Source organism: Xiphophorus maculatus, chromosome 3 (assembly GCF_002775205.1).
Source record: "Xiphophorus maculatus strain JP 163 A chromosome 3, X_maculatus-5.0-male, whole genome shotgun sequence".
NCBI lineage: Eukaryota > Metazoa > Chordata > Actinopteri > Cyprinodontiformes > Poeciliidae > Xiphophorus > Xiphophorus maculatus.
The window spans coordinates 19,014,109-19,036,159 of NC_036445.1; the positions used below are offsets into that span (position 1 = coordinate 19,014,109).

Here is a 22,051-nt window from a genome sequence, read left to right on the forward strand (position 1 = left end):
AATAGAGGGGAGGAAGAAGGAGAAAGAGAAGACAAAGGGGCTAAACTATGATTTAATTTGTTACTAAAGGGGGAGGAAGCAACATGATTCTGTAAGAGAAAGTAAATGGACCTAATAAATTGTTGCATAACTCAACAACTGTTACCAAATTTATGCAACCCTAACCATCTATCTCTCAAACATTTTTAGTTTCATAATAGCTGTTTGGTTGTAGTATTTGGAAGAGTAGTATTTATTCAGGCCATCATCGTTTAAGTGACAGGAAAGAAAAAAGAATAAATCTGTGTAAGGAAATGTTTTCACACTACGGTGTGAAATGGTTTCAGTTTTTTCAATAATTTTAGCTGTTTAAACAGTAAATAAGGGATATTTAATGTAATTCTAGCATTTACCTGAATTGTGAAGATCTCCACACAGCTAGGTTGGTTTACAGGAGTTATTACAAGTGCAAAGATTTAGTATGAAACAAATATTTACGTTCGTCTTTTACCCACTGAGAAATGAAGATTGACTTTTTGTTGTTTCAGTCAGTGGTACTCAGATAAAAGAGAAATACATTTTCACTAGAAAATAGTTCTCAGTGAAAACTCAAGATTTTGTAAGATTTGCCACAAAAAGATCTTTAAAATTTTTGTTTGACCAAAACTTTAGAAACAACCTCTTTATAAAGTACTGATTTTCTCCTCTTCCTCAAATTTACTTTTTTCTGAACTCTCAACCCTTATTCTCAAATTTACAGGATATGATTAATTTTGCCAGGGTCTGTCTTCTTTTATGCATTTCTTTCCTCTTTCTAAGTATAAGGCATCTTTTTCTTAATTTTTCTGCATTAATTTATTGTAGATATTTGTTTCTTCTGACACCCACCAGCAGAACACTAGAGGACCTTTGAGGCTGACCTTTCCTTTCCTCTATTCACTAAATTAAATTTGTCTCATTTGAATAATTCATTATGGTATTCTTTATCCTTGTAGATTTCTCTTTTAAGTCATTACTTGTTCACCAATTCATCCATCTTTCAATAAAAAAAAAGCACGGACCAGATGCCTTTTATTCTTTACTTTTATTATTTCAAAAATTGTTTACACAATATATACAAAATGGCAACGTTCTCAGATCTGTATAGGAGTGGGGAAATGGGGAGAGGGGCTTTGCGGATAAACCTCCAGCTTGTTAGTGCGCTGCAACATAAACTATTAAAGCACTGCAGATGTCATACAATACTTACTAGTCAGGGTGACAAGTTGCACACAGCAAATGCTCACAAACAAATTCGACATAAAAAAGGGAGAATGACGAGAAATACTGGTTAGATGTTCAGTGAGGAGAGAGTTTCATGCAGGGGTGAGAAAAAGAGTGAAAGGCGAGAGGAAGGAAATAAATCTAAACGGACCAGCTGGGAAGAAATGGAAGAAAATGAAAAACTAAGCAAGAGGGAGACGAGAACTGTGTGTCAAGGATCAAGAAAGGAGTTTATGAAGGGATACAGTAACAAGAGCAAAAATAAATAAATGAAAACATGAACATGACTGACTAGGAAAAAAATAAATGAAAGTGTTCAGTTAGTTATCAAGGGATGGATTCTCTTTAGACTGAGCCTTAGATCTGCACAAGTGAAACCTGTGTAGAAATTTACATCAAACGTTACAGATGAAAGTCGTTTCTTATCCTATGAGCACATTTCAGAAACCTAAACTTAGAAATCAACGTTCTGCATGTCCAGACACATTTTAGATAAGGGATCTCAATTAGATTTCAAACTTAACTCTATCAATCTTACAAAACAAAACAAAAAAAAGGAAAATGAAACCAATAATTGTACACAGATTAAGCAAACAGAGCAAATGCACCTGGACAAACAGAAACCATCGGAACAGGGTCATTGACAGGTCATCATCTTTAAAACTAAAACCCAACATCTTCAATATTTGGATTAGCAGCAAAGAACCACATCAGCAGCAGGGCATGTTTATACATTTCGATAAGAGAGGCTCCCTTGTTTTCAACCAGCTGCATGGCTGCAGTGTGGGCAGGTCAAATCAGGACTTGCTCACAGCTTCACTCTCTCCGGCAGCCTTCTGGAGGAGGTGCACCCACTTCCTCACTCCGTGTGCTCCTGCAATGCAGCAGCGCTACGAGCTGAAGAACGAGAGGCGTGGCGGTGCGTGGGAACGGGGAGTGGGAGGAGGGGGGAGGATGGGGGGCAGAGGAGAGGGTGGATGAAGGGGGAAAGAAAAGACAAGTTGAAATCATTGTCAAAAATATCTGTAGTAACAACGATCAAATTACTGCGACCCATTCACTTGTTACTGATTTGTCACATTTCCCACACATCATGGAGTCTTAGCTTGACATCTTGGAACGTAGTATTTTGATTTCTTATTCACTGCAGTAAAAATCGCCACAACGCGTAGCACAACCACCACCACCACCACCCCACAAACACCCGAAAGCAAGTCGCATAAATCATTTATGAAAATAAAGGAACTCTCAAACTTACCCAGGAGTAAACAAAAAAGTATTCACTATTTAAATAAAAACAAAATTTCAAACATGACAATATTTACAATATTTCTTATCGAGCTTGTACAACAAGCCTGCAGCTCCCCTTGTTGTAATACAAGTCTAATACACCGAGGTTAACATCTGCTCTGATCATTCCATAATACTGAGCTGAAGTTTCCCCATTTAGGAGAGCAGGAGAGACGAGCTTCAGAATAATTTGACAAGCAGCAAAAGACATCTGTTGTTTGGTTCTGGGGTTCATTTACCACAATAATGAGACAAAGCTTTACCCAATTAGAACTTCAAAGTTCTCCATCACTGGAACTAACTACTGGCATTCTGGATGGTAAAAAACAAAAAAATATATATATATAAAGCTCCCTAAATATTGCTGAACATTTCATGACAAAGTGAAAAACATCCAATTAGACATATCTTCCATTTACAGTTCAAGTTTTTAAACTTTTTAATTAGTTGAAACTTTTATTTTACAAATTTCATAGAAACAATGAGTTTGGCAAAAGTACTAATCTGCACTTGGTTCACTGAACTCTTAAATTACTGTCTACATCTGTTTAAAACTTATTTTGCAAACTACATTATGCACTTCTCAGACAGTAGAGTGCATGTGTGCTGTAAAACGTTTTTTTGACATTGCTAAATTATTAGAACCCTCACTGTGCAAAAATCTACCTGTGAATTTTCCCTGAACCCTGACACATTTCATAATTCTTCTGCCATTCTATGAAAGAAAAGCCAATACTGCTGTCCAAAGAAGAAGAAAACAAAACCATTGAGTGAAGACGCCTCAGCTGTGCCACCATCCAGCTCCTTCCAGAAGTTCCTCTTTCTTACCAGCGTTGCAGACACAGAGCAGCATACAAACCAGTCGGTTCTCCTTGGCGGCCCTGTCAGGATGCAGATTCTCCGTAGCGGCGTTTCTGTATAATGGCTGCTAAAACGTCCCGATGGATGCAGAAAGGCCTCGTCGCTGCGGTCCGGCAGAATGGAGACGTGCTGGATTCCAGACGCCGGTGGGACCTTTTACCTGACGCCAAGGGAAGCAGAACCTCATCCAGTGGTCGATCGAATCCGCTTCATCTTGATGAACGCTTATCAGAAATAAAGTCAGTGCTCCTGAAACTTGGGACTTCTTTGCAGCGCTGCTGTGTTAGAGCCCATCAGAGGAGAAGCTCAGGAGCAGCAATTCACACCTCAGTCCTTTTCTTTCAGGTTGACACCACAGGCAGACGGGACGCCGGACGGGAGATACAAACCACCAGCTCTTCTTCCTGAAATAGAACCGCCATCTTCTCACAGTCTTTGCGAGCAACCAGTTGCACCGGGGCGGTTCTGCAGGCTCCAGAGGGCAGAGAACGACTTGACGGGGAGCCGTTTGAGACTTGGATCTTCAGGTCTTTAAGCTGTTGACTTGAGGAAGGAAAAACATAACAGAACACTGTTAGCACTAAAATCTGCGAGGGGAGAGGGAAAGGATCCATGAGGGTCCCTGACCTAGATGTGAATGCTTAGTGCTTAGATGATCTAACCCCACGTATAAAACTGTTCCCTCTGTTGTTCAACCAATTTAGTGTGTTTGGACAGTCTTTAATTATTAATCTGCTGTTTTCTAAGACAAGGTAATGTCTTGAATGGATGTGTAAAGACTGAGTGTACTAGTGAGTATCTATATGGATACTACTGCCTGCTTCTACACTCTGAAGGGCTTTGCAAAGAAAGTAAAGATCTATGCTGATCCCTCTGTCTCCCTCAACAAGGTCACCCTACCACCGCCCTCCCTCAAGAAGCAGCCAAGCAGGCTGTACTGGCTTTGCAGTCTATCTTTTTGGGGTCGGAGGGGGCGAATGAAACACCTAGCCCAGTTAAAAAGGCCATACAGGAGTCTAAACACGGAAAGCCCAGAGTTTTCTGCACATATTCAACAGGAAGGTCGGGTCTGAATCTGTGAACACAGAAGAAGAGAGAGGAAGACATGTCAGCTATACATATATACATGAAGCAACTAAAAGTGTGAAATACTCGGGCGAAGCCATATAAACATCAATATTTAAAATTTAAAAAAAGTTAAAACTTGCTGAGTGCCGCATTTCAAGTGTTCACTTTTTGTAACTTCTATCATTATGGCTTCCAGTTAATGAAAATCCTGATTTCTGGAGCATAACTCACGTTTTGACAATGGCCCGAAGAGCGAGCTTTCTCTCTCTTTCTACAAACTTGTCAATGAGATAAGAAGCCATGCGTGGCGCTTCCTGGTAGAGCTTAAAGAAACGATGGTAGTTCCCCAGCGCCCAGGCGGCGCGGAGTGCAAGTGAATGAGCCACACACTCATCCGCTCGCAGAGCCGGGGTCAAGTACACCAGCTCGGTGATCTGATCTGGAGGGAAAGGGGCCAACATGAAAACGCTGAAAAATGTTGCCTGTTTTAGACCAATTATGACACAAAGATGCAAGCTTACCTCCAGAGTTTTTAGTGAACATGTAATACAGCAGTCTATAAGCTGTAAACTCGCCAATATTCTCTGAGGGATTATCCTTGTACAAGGCCTTCAGCTGAGTCTGGCACTGGTTGAACTCCTCATGATCTCCCTAAGAGTCCAAACAGCAATAAGATAAGCTTAGAAAACACACCTTCGCAAAAAGTAAGCACATACACAAAAACACAAAAGAAATCTCACTTTTTCAAGGGCGATGCGTGCATGACACTCATACACTTCCACTGTGAAGTCAGTTCGAATGCCTTGGACCTGGCAGGGACACAGTAACAAAAGTTATTTTTTAGTTGATACTTTTTTCTGTTTTAAATTAGGAGACTAAAATGACAGCAGGCTAATTCAACGCACCGTGAGGTCCTGTCGTATGGACTTCATCTGCTCACATGCATAAGCGTAGTCCTGCTTAGTTTTCCAGTGGGCCTTTACAGCTAGCAGGGACTTCCTTAGCACCTGACAGAAGACAAGAATGGAAACAGTTCAAAGATCTTTAGTCTCTGAAGGCTGCAAACATTGTCAACATTTAACTCTATCATTTTAAAAGAACAGGTCAAAGATGCAGAAGAAGTACAACTGGATGCAGTGAGGAGCTTTTTATGAAGAAAAAAGCTCCTCGCTACTTCTTTTCTTCTAGGTCAGACATTGGGGGAAAAAAAGGAAAAAGAACTCTAGTTGCAGCATGATGTGAAGTTATGTAGAAATTTGTTAGACTCAGAGGAATTAATTTTCAAGTAAACATAAATTTAACTACTATAGATCTAAAATTACAAACTGTCCAGTATATGGGTAAAAACTGAGGGGAATTTGTGTTTGCATCTTCTGAATGGCATACCTGTACGGGGCGGACAGTGGAAGGGTCGGGGGCGCAGGTGAGCCTCAGGTAGGGCTTGGTGATGTCGTGACATGAGCCCACGATGGGGCAGTCCTCCCAGCTGAGGCTCTCCTGGGTCCCATCAGGCAGATCCAGGGAGTTGATGGAGAGAACCAGCGGCTCAGAGCGAAGCTGCTTCTGAAAACGAGCTGCTCTGCTCTGCTTCTTAGCTTCCCTGTTTGGGTCATGGAAATCCATACCAGCACTTCCCCCTTTCCTCTTTTTTCCAACAGTTGCATTTGAATCATCCATGTTCCTAAAAGACACATTTTTAAAATGTAAAACTTTTGTAAAACAAAAGCACATTAGAGATACATTGAGAAACTGGCTAGTGCTTTCAGCTTGACTGCCCCGGATTAAAACTTCATTATTTTTCCCATCAGTGAATAAATAATCTCGACACACAACTACATTTTACTAAAGACAACACTCTTCAGTGTGAATGTCATTGCAGAAGAAGGAAAAGCAGAGGTTTACCACAGGATGTCAATTTGTGCCTAACAAACGTTTTGTCAAAGTTGTGGTTTAACTACACTACAGTAGTTAGAGCAATTCATGCTCATTACCAATATAAAATGCTAAAGGAAACTGTAATTTTAGAGTAAAATATTACTTTACAACTCTTGAACACACAGTAGGAAGGGCTGCCAATTATAGCTCTTAAAGAGAAAATTGGTATCAGATGATAAAGCTTTACAAAACTGAGTCCCAAATATCACATTTATTCACCACTTAAGAACAGGAATGATAAATAAATCAATGACTAGTAAATTCTAGAGATGTTCATCCTACCGTCTTCCTCTGTTGGCCTTTCCTCCTCTTCCTCTGCCTCTCTCTCCACGTCCCCTGTCCCTGTCGTTACCGCGACCGCGCCCACCTTTCTGTCCTCGTCTTGACAGCTGAGGCTGCAGGTCGCTGGACATGCTGCTGTCTGACTGGGAGCCAGAATCACTGGACAGGTAGGTAGACATCAGACATCTTAGCAATCAGCATACAGGACACTTCATGTATTCGAAGCAAAGGAGGGCAAGACTTGAATCTTACCTGCGCCTGTGTCTTTGGTTGCTTCGATCTCTGTGTCGGCCGTGAGAAGGCGAAGGAGAGCGGGAGGAGGATCGCGATGAACTAGACGATGGACTCCTTTGAGAAAAAATGTTCCTGTAGTTACCTAACCTGTGGCCAATTCCTCTGCCCCTGGAAGCAGCCCCCATTGTACTTCCTCCACGCATCATGGAGTTATCTGATGTTCTCTGGGGTAGAACAGTTTCCCAACGAGACTGCTTTATCTTTAATCTGTGGAAAACAAAAGCCCAGCTTCAGACAAAACTTTACTGATGCTTTGCTATGAGAACACCTCCTTAAGAGAGCAATTAACTCACAAGACTGGTCAAAACCAAAAAGAAAATAAAACTAACATCTTCCTGGCAGTAATTAGTTTCTACTAACAATTTCAGTATTCAAAGCCAGAACTGAACTCACTCTGGTAACGGTTCACGGGTCCAGTCAATTGTGTAGGCAGAACCATCCTTCAGCCGCTCCTGGAGGACTTCCTTTAACACCTTCTCGGTACGATCCTTGTCTTCCTCCGTTTCGCAGGCAGTGAAACAGCGTTGTACATACTCTTTCATCGCTTGCGGCCAGTCCTGGGGTCTGGAGAGGAATTTAAGGTCATTACCAGTTCATCTGGTTGTTAAAGAATGAGTAAAGCGAGTCTGACCTCATCTGGGCCGCTCCGGGAGCAGTGCTGGCAGTAGCTGGTGAGGAAGGAGCCTGATTTAACCCGGTGGGCTGCTCACCTGGTTGGAAAGCCTGACTGGAAACTGGGGAACACTGAACCTGATAGGGCCTCTTGGAAATATTAAATTTAACCGGTGCTATTCCTGGTGCCTCTGTGAGAGCAAAAACATTTAAAGCAAACAATTATCACCGTTTTCCCTCCAAGAAAGCAACATAAAAACTAATGATGGGGAAGCTGTAATGTGAGAAAAAGAAAAGCTCACGTTTCATGCGGTGCCAGATCTGCTGTCCTTGTTTTTGGTTTTTATTGGCCTCTCCGCGGCCCGGCCCAGGTGAGTACTGACTCTGCAGCTGTTGCTGCTGGGAATTATTCTGAGAAGGCTGGTAGGAGTTCGGCGCCTGGAAACTCTGGCCATAGTTTGGTCTGCCCTGGGAGTGATTGTACACTTGCATTTGGTTGGGGTCACTGGGCGGGTATGACATGCTATTGTTGTTGCTGTAAGAATTTTGCGAAGCAGGCGGGGCGTACTGGGAATTGGGGAGAGGGGGGATAGGTGAGGGTGGCGGGGGCGGGGGATTCTCTGAGGTGGTTGGGCTCTGGGGAGGCTGGGGGGTGGCGGGTGGAGGGGGCTGTGGTTGGGAGTAGTTTGGGGTCTGGTCTTCCATTCCAGGCACAGGGGGAGGCTGTGAAAACAAAACAGTAGAATCAGGAAAACTTCCACACAACTGTGCATCAAGCAACAACAACGATAACAGAAACAAAAGAAAAATCCACTGGTTTCTAATTTAATTTATAAATTTAATCATATCTTGACTGCTTTGTCAGAAGATCTGATTTTGTTTGTTGATTCCAAAACAGTCACTACCATAACTCATCATCTGAAAGTAATTTAAAATTTTACTTCAAAGAAAAATACACTCTATACCTGTCCATTAGAAGTTGGAGTTCCTGGATATGCTCCTTGAGGCACACCATACTGATTTGGTGGGTATGCAGCGCCATACTGAAAGAGACACAAGAACAGAAAATCTGACTTATTTTTTTTGTCAGTTGTCATTTTACTGAAGACCAGAGATATTGTTTCAACTAAACAATCAAATCTCATCAAGCTGTGAAACATGATCAATGATTCTAAAGAATTTGTTTGGTGCAATAAATGGCAGGCTACTAGATGCATTTATGCAATCACAATAATATCACAGTTGCACTTTTTTTTTTTAAATTAAGCGTAGCCCGACACTGTATATTTAAAATAGCATTGTAGGATGTACAGCCTTGGGTAAAAACAAAATCGACCCCTTGCGCCATAATTATGTCCATGCACATATCAGTTCCCCTTTAACTGATCAGCACCGTCAGAGCAAAAGATTAAAAGTTGTATGCCACAATCTCGCCACAAAACTGGGGAGTTTGGCAGATATTAACAGGAAATTGGCTAACGTTGCTTCTTTTTTAATGGCAACAGTGTAAAACTAATAGTAAAAGTCTATCTCAGTATTTTATTGAGCCAAGTGTGTTTTAACAAAAGCAAAAGCCATTAGGAAAATTTTTTCCAATTACTCTGATTATAGACACATAAAAAATAGAATACACCAATTTGTTGGTACAAAATAAGCCTGCTAAACACAATCTATGAGCAATTCATTTCCTCTGTACTCACAGGTCCCATTTGGTAGTAGTAGTTGTAGGGGTATGTGTATCCAGGATAATGCTGCTGAGTTTGCTGGTACCATGGATAGTACTGCTGCTGCTGAAGAGCAGCAGAGTCACCAACTGCTGCCTGAAACTGGCCTGCCTAAAATTACCAACACAACAACAAAATCTTTTGTATTAACAATAATAAACAAGCATTTAATAGGAACAGAAGTCAAAGTAAACTACAAGATGCTTTAGCAAAACCCAAAGGACAAGCACTAAACAGCTTAATTAAGACATATCTGTGGTAATGTCCTTAACTGAAGTTAAGAGTGGATCGATATTTACTGATCAGAAGTGGCAAAGGCCTTAAATTACACAGTGACAGATGCAACCATTTGATTTAATGTTTCTTAACATTAAGGATGGGCAATATGGACTTAAATGTGATTTCTTTCTTTTGTGATGCTTACAAAATAGGCAATAAAAAAGTATTTAAAATCATTCAATCATCGTCATTATAAAATGTATAGCTAAACATTATACAATAATCAAATATTAAAATATATTGATTTAAATGATGCCCTTTCAGAACCAACAATGAAAAATGATTATTAACTTTGGTGTTTTGTAGACTTAATCAATTGGACATAGTTGTCAATATAAATATAAATTCTTAACTTTTTCCATGATAATGAGTGTCTTAATTGCACTTCTTGCCACATACATAATAACACTTTAAAGTAAATCTTGCATGTGAAACAAAATTTTAAAAAAATAAATAAAAAGTAATTGCATTCATAGCAACTCTTTAAAGTATTACTATTATGTATCAATAACAATTCTGGGTTTGAAATGAAAGCAACCAATGATTAAGCATCTGAAGATTTAGTACACCCATAGGTTCATAGATTCTGTAGTGTGAAACAGGTAAGCTGCAACAGAGATGAAGCACAAACCTCGGCCGTGTTTCTGTTATCTTGTGAATTCTTAGAAGTTTTGTTGATTGATGCAAGTGCTTGTCGTGCTTTTTCCCATTCTGGATTTTCATGCACATGGCCATCTGCAGCAGGGCCGTAGGACCTGCCATCAACAAAAATACAAATACTTGGGATGAGTTTGCCAGATATTTTTGCTAGAATTCAAAAACTAACTGGATCAGGACAACAAAGTCTCAATAACATAACATAAGGAATTACCCCACAGATTAGGGTTTACCCAAACACATCAGGTCAGGAGCAGTAATTTCAGTATTTGCTTTATTTGCATCAGCAACACATTAGGACTGGCCCAGCTCAAAAGCTATGATATTTAATCTCTGCAAACGTGAACTAGATTACCGTACCCTTCTGCTTTCTAGCTGTTGCCACCTCATTTTTCGAGAAATGCAACACCCTAGAATTTATGAAAACAAAAAATACGTTTTTATTTTCATATTTCTATTGGGGATGTATCCAAATTTTCATTTTTAAAAACATTGACAAGCATCGAGTTTCTCCGTTATTAACCCAGCATAATATGTTTGACCTATTGTCACATTGTCAGATACAGAACGTTTAATAAATTGCATTTTTTAAAGTTACATTTTAGCGAAATAACTGCAACTAACGCGTTACCCTTCCGTTAGCCGTATCAACGGCCTACACACAACCCCGCACATTTCCTGTAAGCGAGGCATAAACCCAATGCCATTACCGGTAATGAAATAAAACAAAACAAATTAAAGACATGATGTATGTTCATCACACGATATTTACTTGAACTAAATTGACGTTCTCGTTTTAAAGAGTGTGACCTACCAGTTGGTTGTAGTGGTCGCCTGAGCCGTGTTGGCCGCCATTTCACTACAGATTAGCCGTTAGCTTCAGAAAGCTAACCAGAAAAACTAGGCTAACGCCGTTAGCCTTAGCTTCTCTAAAATCCCTCAGAAGGTAAACACCACTAAAAATCCAACCTGAAATGTAAATTACAGTGGGGACAATCAGTTGATAGCGAATACAATTATCTAAACAAAGAAAATAAACGTTAATACACCCTAACACAAGAGGTAAATTAAAAGAAAACAAGCAGACATTCATGTGTCTGTTCCTTCTGCGTTGACGAACAGCTCCGTCTGAGCAAACTACAGAGCTACAAAATGGCAGATAAGTTAAACTGGCCAAGTCGGCAAACGGCTTCCCCTTGTTTATTTCCCCCAGCGTAGTGTCTTACAGGCAGAACTGCGACACGAACTGCGCTCATATACTGTCCTGCTTCCCGTTCCCCTTAGCCAACCACATTTAGAGTTTAAGTTTACTTTGAAACAGTATTTGTAACTTGTTCTGCCCATAAAACAAAATAAAGCGACTTCTTTATGCCTTAGCAGACAGGCGCAGGGTATACTTAGCCAAATATGTCTTGTCGCAGTTAGTCACTTTCTCACCTGAAAGTTCAGTGTTGGAAAGGAAAACAAAGCATTAGATTTACAGCATAATAAAACGAAACTGTACTTTTATATATCTATTATATATAATAATATATATATTATATATATTTCTCTTTTCTGTTGTTAATAATGTTATATGTCCACTTTATCTTGAATTTTGTAAATAGCTTACCTATACGACAAATATTGGGAAGATTATTTCAGTTAACAGTTAAACCACTGTGTTGGATATTTTTGTGTTGCAAACCTTGCGCAGCGGGGGTAGACTTCAGTCCAATTATCACACGTTTATACTTTAATTTTTTTAAATCAGGTATTTTCATCTGAATTTCGATTGTCAAACAATTAAACAATTAGAATCCACATTTGAAGTTTTATAACCTCAAACCGGAGCTAAATTAACATATTTATGGACAAAAGTTTTCACCTTTCAAAGTATTGCTTTGCCAGGAATTTACCATCACTGTTAAATTTACAATGTAAATGAGTGAGCTTCCAGCAGAGTGAGAAAACAATTAAACTTCTGCTAAAACAGAGAAAGCTTGGTGATCTTTTGGTTCAAACCGCTTAAATTTGACCAGAAAGCCCAACTATTTGTAGGAAAACAAAGAAAAACGTTGGTTTTAAACATTTTCAAATACATTCATACTGATTTAAAACATATTTCATAGTTAAAAGTGGCACAAAGACGTATAAAAACAGTAACAAACCCTGCATTTAAATCAGCATTGATGTGAACTTGTACATAATAGCAACACATTCTAGACACTTATTCCCTAAATATGAATGCTGATTATTTTCCTCTTTAATTTTATTTATTTATTTATTTTACACATTTCCAGTTGTGCTATGAAGAAATAAGTGAATGAAACAAGTAGGAAATTATGAAAAGTAAAAAAGATCAGGTACTTCTCACAAGTGTTCTTGCTCCACTTGTTGGGTCAGTTTCTCTGTTATCTATGTGTACGCCTCATTCTAGCCTCTGTTGTCTCTTGTAGAGAGTTTTGAAGCAAGAAACATGCAGGAATTTGATAAAGACCTTATCTTTATGGTAACAACTCAGCTGTAAACATAATGATCTGATGTATAAATCTGGAAAAGAGAAATCTGGACCAATCTATGGAAATCTGGAAATCTATGTGGATAAATAAAACAGAAAGCTCAGTAAGTATCCCATTCAAAATTATTAATAAACAGTTAATAAACCATTAGCTATGAAATCTCTGAAGACTATATGAGCCACAGTTATGGTGAATTAAAGTTTTAAATTGTATTTTTTTTTGTTTTTGCAAGATATTGACTCTGTATTAGTGTATGAAACGTGCCTTATGGCTTCCATTTAACTGTTTTTTTAGGATTAGTAAAGTGTTTAATGAATATTTTTATGTGGAAATCGTTTATAAGGGTAATAATGGCATAATAAGAACGCTTTTAGTGCCAACTGTCCAAAGTAAGTACATCTATGGTAAAAACTTAGATATACAGTTTTATATCAAGAATAAACTTTATGTTTCACGAATGACTAGCCTGCATACACATACTATCCCTCAAACAGGAAGTAGAAAAAGCACAAAGACCTGTACTTTCCGTCCTTAAACTTTGGCCTCCCATGGTCAGTCACCAGTCCTGGTTCTCATCTAACTCTTTATTACTGTTGGAGGAGAGAATTGTTTATGTCTTAGTTAACATATAATTTAAGTTTATACTTGTCAGGAGTTCATATTTGAAACCAGAAAATAATTTCTGTTTTCCAAATACTACAGTAACTAGAATGAAAATGCTTAAAATTCAAAAGCGAATGAATAAATGAAACTCTAATAACATCAAGAAAGGCGCAACAATAAAGTGAAAAAAGAAAAAGAGACAGAGGAAGAAGAAATCTGTCAAGTCAGAGTAAAATATACTTGTAAGTAAATGGCGTCATTATTATTATTATTATTATTATTATTATTATTATTATTATTATTATCATTATTATTATTATTATTACTGAACAAAAAATCAGTCAATATTAAAAAAAAGGTCCAAGAACTATCAGCAGCGCTTAAAACCATTGGGATATAAATATTAAGATGTGGAATAACTGAAGGCTTTTGAATGACAGTGAGAAGAGCCAGTTGTTTAAAGCTCTGTAGATCTTAGAGCTCTTCTCCCTCATTGCCTTCCTGTGGAGCTTTTGCAGCTGCAGGATGTGTGTGTGTTTGTGTGTGTGTATGCGTGCGTTGGGGTGTGTGTGTGTGTGTGTGTCACAGGGAGGGGAGTCATTTCCTGCCAGAGTCTCTCCCACACTAATCCCCCAAAACCTTCAAGTCATTTATAACTCCTAATGCCAAATGTTGTTGTAGAAATACTTGTCTTATTTTCTGCCAAATTCAACAAAGAAATATTCCTACCATCAGATCCCAAATTTGTAATCGTGTGTTGAGTATGTAAGTATATATGTATAACTACTATAATAAATGCCCTCTGTGGGAGCAACGCTGTCTGATTTTAGTGGAGCAGCTTTCGTGTAATTTCCTGCCTGTTTCACAGTGACTGACAACATGTGCCTGGGGTATGAATGACTGGTTGATATTGTCTTGTCGACTACATCATCACACAAGTATGCTGAATGTTTGCTACAGGATCCAACAAACAGTGACTCAACACCCAGTACCATTGTCTGAATACCTAGGATTTTTGTTTCTTTAACCCATGGAAGGAAGCTTGAAAGCACAGGACAATAGATAAAAAAAACACCTCAAAATGTTGGTCCACTTCCACATCTTTTTCTCAGTACTCTTGAGGAAGGCCGGTGAACTTTTAGGCTAAAGGGTACAGCTAACAAAATATGAAGCAGCCACCCTTAAAAAATATGTAGTCAACTAGGTGTGGCTGTGTTAAAACCTCGACGTCTTCGACATGCATTCCATGAATGTCAACATAATTGCAGTTTATTTTTGCTCCAGTCCTTCGTAATATTTCACAGTGTAATTAAATGTGTTTGCTAAGCCTGTGTTGCCTAATCACAGTCTGCATATCTGTGTTTAAGACATCAGGGGAACCCACTGAGACTGAGTTCCTCCTCTCCCAAATATTTTATTTTGGATCTTTTGCATGTTTTTATTTAAATAACATATTCACACGCAGTGCAGGTTAATTTAGCAGCGTACAGCTTCAAATGCTCTCCGGGGGTACAAAATGTATGACTTAATATTTTAATCAAACGATGTTTTAGGAAAGTTGAGTACTGTTTTGTAAAAAAAAAAAAAAAGGAAATACAGATAAATCAAATTTTATATCCAGGTATGTATTTACAAAGTGTGAAGTTTAAAAAAATACAAAAATACATCAATCTTACAGTTAAATCAAGAGCTGTTCAGTAGATTTTGGAGAAGTCGCAGTCAGACTGAGTGATGAGTGAACTCACTCTCAGTTTATTTTAGATCTGGACTTTGACTGGGCCATTCAAACACATGAGTAAGCGTATGTCTAATCAATTCTAACGTAACTTTGGCTGTGTTAAGAGATTTTTTATCCTGCTGGAAGTTAAACTTCCACCCCAGTTTCATGTCGTCTGCAGCTTCTAACAAGTTTTATTTTATTTTAAGCTCCATCCACTTTCCCAACAACTGTGACTTTTATGTCCCAGCTGAAGAAAAGTTCACCCACAGCATGATGGGTCCACCACAATGTTTCACAAGGAAATGTTTGATCTGCAAAATGTGCAGTTTGCCTCCACACACAGTCTTTTACTTGTGGGTCAGAAAGTTCAGTTTTGGTCTTATCTTACCAGAGCACCTTCTTCCACATGTTTGCTGTGTCCCCAACAGCCTATTTGGAAGCTGCAAACAGGACTTCCTATGTCTTCCCTCTCACCACTCCCCAATGAAACCTAAGCAGATTTGAGCAATTGTTGTTTTCCTCGTAACCTGCAGTTTGAAATCACACGGGTCTCTTCAGAACTGTGGCCCAAAGTGGTAAAGACCTAATGAATGTTTTAAAATACGAAGCTTATAAAAAGGCAAATTCTTTTTATGTTTTATTTGCTTAAAACTTCCATTACAGATATGGAGGACCAACAACTGCTTTTATTTTAAATTATGTCAGCTTTGGTCATCCATTAACAGAATTGTGTTAATTATGAAAGTAATGCGTTTTTTACATAGTCCTTCCTATTGATCATTATGATGCAAACTACAAATTTTTGATTAAATTTCTAAAATGCGGGATGCTTCATTTCACTACATGTTTACATTGCCTCTCTAAAAGGTATTTATGTTCTAAAACCCAATATTAGAAGTGTCCATGTCTTGGTAGGTTTGATATTTAAATTTTTGAACAGAGCTCTGTAAGATGTTCAAACCTTGGATTATTATTTTATTCTATAAACCTGTTTTAACTTCTCCTAAACCAGTCTGGTGTGCTTTTTGGTCATGATGCTGTTTATTGACTAATATTCTCTAACAAATCTTTTTCATTCAACAGCTGGATTTAGGTGTAAATTACACTCAGGTACATTTAGATGTTTTTGACTAGATGAGTTGTGTAGGGAATTGTTACACTGGATCTTATGTAGGAGTTTGTAGGAGTAATGAGGTCTGGATATAAACACACAGAGCAATTTTCACATTTTTACTTGTAAAAAATCTTGAAAACCATGTCTCTTATGGACTACTTTTCCATGTTCTATTACATAAAATTAAAATAAATGCATCAGAGTTTGTGGTTTTAACATAACAAAACAATAAAAAGTGACTGTGGTTTTGGGTTTTATTAACAATGAATAATAACAATACATATATAACTGATATATAACTGATGATTTTACAATTTTATTGTTCTTTCAAGTTTATTTTTATATCTAGGCCACTTTTCATTAAATGAAGGGGCATCAGGGAAATCGCCTACTATGCTAAGGAACAATGCAAAGTTTTAATGTTTTACCCCCAGAGGTCTCTTTGTTTTGTCCACCATGTGTTTCCGCTGGACAAACAAAACTGCTATTTTAAAGATTAGCATGGAAATATGTCTAAATATACTTTGTCTTTTGTTTTTTAATAATAAATGTCTTTTGACCTCACCAGAGGTGATGATGTAGTGAAACAAGTCTAACTTTAGCTCCAAACTAGATGTTTTTTACTAGGGTCAAAAACATTAAATTTGATCCATTTTGTTTCTGCAAAGATGCTAAAAATCCAAAAAGTACATTTTCTTCCCGTCCAATACATACAAACCTGTAGGCTTCAAAACATGTAAAAAAAAAAAATAAAAAAAAATTACATGATAGTGGAAAACAAAATAAAGGAAACACTGAGAATGGAGAAAAAACAAAGAAAAATAAAAATGAAATTGCAGTGGCAGTGTATTAAAAACAATGCAAGAAAATGATGAAGGGACACCAAATGCTCTGTTCAATTTAAAAGACATTTGATGGAAAAATTTGCACAAAAAATACTCAGCTTGGTCAAATTGTGTACATTTTATGAGTATACCGCAGTTTTATAAAATAATAAAGTACAAAAAAACAAATACCAAGGGATCCAAAAGGGATAAATAAATATATTTGATTAAGTTAAAAAACAGACTCTGACCTAAATAAAGTTATTACGCACTGATTTAACAGCGCTGAGATGCGTTTGAGTGCCTTCTAACTGTCCGGAAAGCCCGGTTTAATCCAGCTGCTGCTCCTCTCTCTTCGCAGTAAGAGAGAGATAAAAAAAACTGTCGCGTCACTTCCTCAGTCCATGCCCATCCCTTTGGAAAGGAGGAGAAAAAAAAGAAAAAGAAAAACTAACACAGGCATACGACGGCGAGAAAAGAGCGAGGGAAAAGTTGGGAAGGAGGAGAGGAAAGCGAAAAGACAAATGAAAAAGGTGGACTGTGCAGCGGGAGCCAGGAAAAAAGAAAAACAAACTATTTGAAGTAAGTTTTTTTTTTTTTTTTTTAATCGCTCTATGTAAATCTTGGTTAACTCAGTCGATAAGCGGAGTTTTGTCTTGATCCAAACGTTTCTCTTAATACTTTTAAGACCAATTCTATGTGTTTTAGAATCTGTTTATGCAATTTATAGATGTTTTTAAGTGTTAGGAAACCCAAAAAGCAGCAGAGGGCTAGGCCTTGAAGCCCCTCTACTGATATATTAACTCACTCAGTCCCACTCCCTCTTTACTCTATAATGTCCGTCAGTTATTTTAGGTTATTAATTATAAGAAAGATATAAGTTAACGTTAACACCTACAGTTTTGACTATTGGTTAAGCTATTTTAGGGGGTTACCTCCGTTTTTTCATGGATGTAAAACTTTTAGATGTCTTCTATTTTGTAGAGAAGGTTACAGTCTTGTTTTTGTCTTCAAGCAGCCCTCAGGGCAGAGAAAAGTATGTGCTAACGCTGCACAGTGTGCTTCAAGTGCAAGTCTCAGCATGGCCTTCACAGCCGGACCAGTGCCAAAAGGCTCATAGGTTTCCCATACTGCATTACACAACTCAGCCTCGTCTTATCAGGAAGTGTCTGTGTGTTATGTCTCATTTAGCTCGGTCTTCTTTCCCCTTATTTTTTCCTTTTCCACCCACAGTTTTCCCCTCACAAGCCATGCCACTCCACAAACCATCCCGGGCCCACCGCCTGGACCCCACCATGATCTCCGCCCCCCTGGGAGACTTTCGCCACACCATGCACATCGGCAGGGGAGGCGACGCCTTTGGAGACACCTCCTTCTTGTCCACCGCTGGTCCCAGTCCGACCACTTCCGAGCTGAGTGGTTCTGGGATCTTGCCGGCTGCTGACCCGGAGCCGGCGGTGAACCACGGCGACCTTCGGGAGGATGCTTCACAGAGCCCACAGCTTCAGCACTCGGAGTCCGTGTCTTCCTTGACCATGGACCTGGACCTGGATCTGGATCTGGGTCCGTCTATCCTTGGGGACGTTTTAGGGGTGATGGACAGTTTGTCGCTGTGCTCCAACGGGGAGGCCGTGCTCAGCCCAAGGAGTGACACATCAGTGGTGGAAATGAAGGCGATTAGGGGGAACATGGAGACGTCCGTGAACGGGAACGGCTTGGATGAAGACGGCAGGATACCAGACGAGAACGGATTGAAGTCCAGGGGGCTAAAACCGAAGGTGAGGTTCAGTGACAAGCGAGAGGAGATCATTCGCCAGCCATCTGAAGAGGAGGAGGGTCAAACCTATGACCTCCACGACGATGAGGATGATGATGATCAGCTGGGATGCCACAGCCCGGCGAGAGACGACAGCGGGAGGAGGAAGAGTCCGGCGGGAGAACCCGAGTTGAGCAACCACAATGCAGATTTGCCTCCCAGTCCTTCTTCATCGCACAGCTCAGAGTTGAACGGGGTCACCGAGCTGGACAGGAGGAGGTCAGAGAGCGTCCACTCAGAGACTGATTCGGAGGAGGAGGAGGAGGAAGAGGAAGAGGAAGGACGGGGCTACTCATTTGAAGACGAGTCCGATGATGAAATCGGTCTATAGGGGACAGGTATTCACGTTCCATGTGAACAGTTTGAAAATACAGTCGAAGCCAGATATTTACATTCACCATGAAAAGAAACATAAACTTTTTTCTCACCGTCTGACTTTAAATCAAACCGTTTCTTTCCAGTTTTAATAACTTTATTTGATAATAATGGCATTAAAAACAGCAAAAGACCATGTGGAGATTTTGACTGAAGCTGATCAAATTAGTGTAAGAATTCACAGTGAAAACGGTCCCTTGATCAGCTTAGGGTAGATGAATGGGCTATACAAAACATGTTTATTACATTTTTTGCACAAAATCATTCTTAGATAATGAGATTTTAGTCTTATCAGTTCTGTCTATTTTGAGCAGAATGAGCTGTTTTAGGGCCTCTTGTTTCTTTAATTCAGAATAAGCTGCTGCTGGCCACGCCCCCCAAAAATCTATGTTTACACATACGTGAAAATGTCAGAAAACAGATTAGCAACTATTCAGTCGTGCAGCTTTAAAAAGCAGAAGTAGAGCCTCCTGTATAACCAATGAGAATGCAACAAGTGGTTTCTGGTTGGTAATCTACAACAAAACACTTGTCTTTTCCAGCAGCCATTGTACAGCAAATACAGCTGTAAATCCAGCTGACCAAAGGTGCTGGAACTCAACTTGGGTTGCTAGGCAATGGGCTGCTTTTGGCAGGGGTTGCTAGGCAATGGACTAGGCTTCGCTGGGGTCGTTGAGGGGCAGTAGCCGCTGATTTGTGATGTTACATTCAGAAGATTTTTGAGACAGCTAATTTTTCAGACACCAGGGAACATTAACATTTTACTGGACATTTTTTTAAGTGCTTATTCTGTTTTTAGAAACAGTTAAGACCAAAATAAAAGTACAAAATGTGAACCTTGCATAATAGGTCCCGTTTAAACAGCTAAATTATAGTTTGCCAAAGCCCTGAGGGATAAAGAAACTAATCTTTGTAAAAATGTCCTGTGGTCTGATGAAACTAAATTTGAAATGTTTGGCCTGAATGAGCATCGTAACTTATTACAGAAGAAGGTGGAAGCTTGCAAGCCTGAATTATGGAGGTGACAGAATGATGTAAGAGTGTTTACTGGAAGAGGGACTAATCCATAAAATAGATGGCATTGTGAGAAATGAACAACATGTGGAAACATTTAGACAGCATCTCAAGGCATCAACCAAAAAGTCAATGCTTGGGAACAAATAGGTGTTTCAAATGAACAATAGCAGCCTAATTTAAAAAACAGTGTTTACTGGAGGAGGGACTAATCTATAAAATAGATGGCATCGTGAGAAATGAACAACACGTGGAAACATTTAGACAGCATCTCAAGGCATCAACCAAAAGGTCAATACTTGGGAACAAATAGGTGTTTCAAATGAACAATAGCAGCCTAATTAAAAAAACAGGGTGAAAGAAAAGAAAGTCAATGCACAGGAGTAGTCATCACAAAGCCATAATTGTATAGTTAGTGGGAAGAGCTGAAAAGGTGTGTGCAAGTAAAGGTGTGTGCCTCAGTTACACCAGTTCAGTGAGGAAGAATGGGCCCAAACTCCCAGCAAACTGCTGTGAGAAACTTGTGGAAAGAAGCCAAATACTGAGGAAATGTATGCAAATGTCTGAATTTGAAGCGGAAAAAAACGTCTAGTCTGATTTAATGTCAGATAATGAAGGGATAAAAGTTTGTCTCTTTGTCCAGTGTCTGTAAAAAGATCCAGTTTCCACTGTATTTACAACATATTCCTTAATTTACCACTATACAGCTGAATGGGAAGCAGAAACAATCTGAATGTAAAGCTAAAATAAACCAAAAAAGGTGCACAAGTTAACATGTTGCTCAACTGGAAAATACGGTATTACTATAAACAAAGGTAACAAGACTTTGTATCATCTGCTCACTCAAACAGCAGAGAGTTTGTAGCACTTTGATCCGCTTCATTCAGCTGGAAACTTTGCTGTCGGACTGAAGCTCTGTGGAAGCTTTGATTCAGGATAAATGGATCAGGTTGTTACGATTAAATCTACTCTTATATCCAATTTATAGTCTGTATGCAGTCGGCGCTGTGTTTATGGACCTTTACCTATATGTGCCTTAAAGGGACTTGTATCCTTTGCCTTATTGTACTCCATACTGTGCTATATCCTTGTCTTATTTGTCCCGCATTGCGTGTTTAGAAGAGCCTCCTTGGCTTTAGCATTGCAGCCCACAGAGGCGTTGTTGATAATGAGTTACTGTGAATTTGTCACATTCCATATCTGGCAATGTGAGGCTTTCTGGTTCCGACCAAAACCACATCTGAGATGGTTTTATTTTTAACTCCCCAAACTGTCCTTCAGGCTGTAGCGATGGTATTTTTTTTCTAGTTAGAGGAAGACAATCATGGGACTTAAAAGGTTGCTCATAAATCAGGACAAACTGTGTATTTTTGTACTTTTTGCTTGCGTTATTTTCTTGACTTAAATGCTTGCTGCAAAATTCTGTAAAAGGGAGATACCATTTTACCTTTCTGCTGAAAATGCTGGTTAAAACCCCCTCAAATGTCACCCTGTGGTTTAATAAACATTACAGTAAAAACAAAGTTATTATTGGCACCAGCTTTGACTGCCTCTCTGATGCAAGGCTTGGGTAATATGAGGGTTTGGGATGCTTTCTCAAACTGCTCTACACTTTATTAGGACTCTGCTATTTTAATTAGCCATTTTGACTGGGGTGGCTACTTACCAGGTTTCCTGCCACAAAGAAAGGAAAGGCCTTTTTAATTGGAGTGTTACCTCCAATTAAAAATGAGCAGTTATGTAACTTTATTTGTAGTGCAATGTGATGATGGTCATCACCTTGCACTACAAAACAATTTCCTTCTCTTAAATGATTCTTGTGTTCTTATTTTAGTGCAGC

At 39.0% G+C, this 22,051-nt stretch overlaps 2 protein-coding genes across 3 annotated transcripts; one reads left to right on the forward strand and one right to left on the reverse strand.

The window, feature by feature from the left end:
• Window positions 1-1,046: 1,046 nt before the first annotated feature.
• On the reverse strand, window positions 1,047-11,396 carry leng8 (leukocyte receptor cluster member 8). 2 transcript variants are annotated; one of them, XM_023330789.1, is made up of 16 exons: window positions 11,332-11,384; window positions 11,059-11,213; window positions 10,219-10,342; window positions 9,285-9,419; window positions 8,550-8,627; window positions 7,887-8,307; window positions 7,604-7,775; window positions 7,366-7,536; window positions 6,931-7,179; window positions 6,679-6,837; window positions 5,848-6,142; window positions 5,367-5,468; window positions 5,202-5,270; window positions 4,983-5,112; window positions 4,693-4,900; window positions 1,047-4,468 (listed from the first exon to the last, which is right to left on the reverse strand). In XM_023330789.1, exons 2-16 carry the CDS (start codon window positions 11,097-11,099, stop codon window positions 4,306-4,308), a joined length of 2,517 nt encoding a protein of 838 aa, XP_023186557.1. In that variant the 5' UTR covers window positions 11,100-11,213; window positions 11,332-11,384; the 3' UTR covers window positions 1,047-4,305. The 2 variants fall into 2 exon arrangements, with proteins under 2 accessions (XP_023186557.1, XP_005798861.1); XM_005798804.2 differs by having other exon boundaries at window positions 11,059-11,396.
• Window positions 11,397-17,432: 6,036 nt separating this feature from the next.
• On the forward strand, window positions 17,433-19,495 carry cdc42ep5 (CDC42 effector protein 5). Its single transcript, XM_005798875.2, has 2 exons — window positions 17,433-17,588; window positions 18,240-19,495. The coding sequence occupies exon 2, from the start codon at window positions 18,257-18,259 to the stop codon at window positions 19,151-19,153; it is 897 nt and encodes a 298-aa protein (XP_005798932.1). The 5' UTR covers window positions 17,433-17,588; window positions 18,240-18,256; the 3' UTR covers window positions 19,154-19,495.
• Window positions 19,496-22,051: the final 2,556 nt, after the last annotated feature.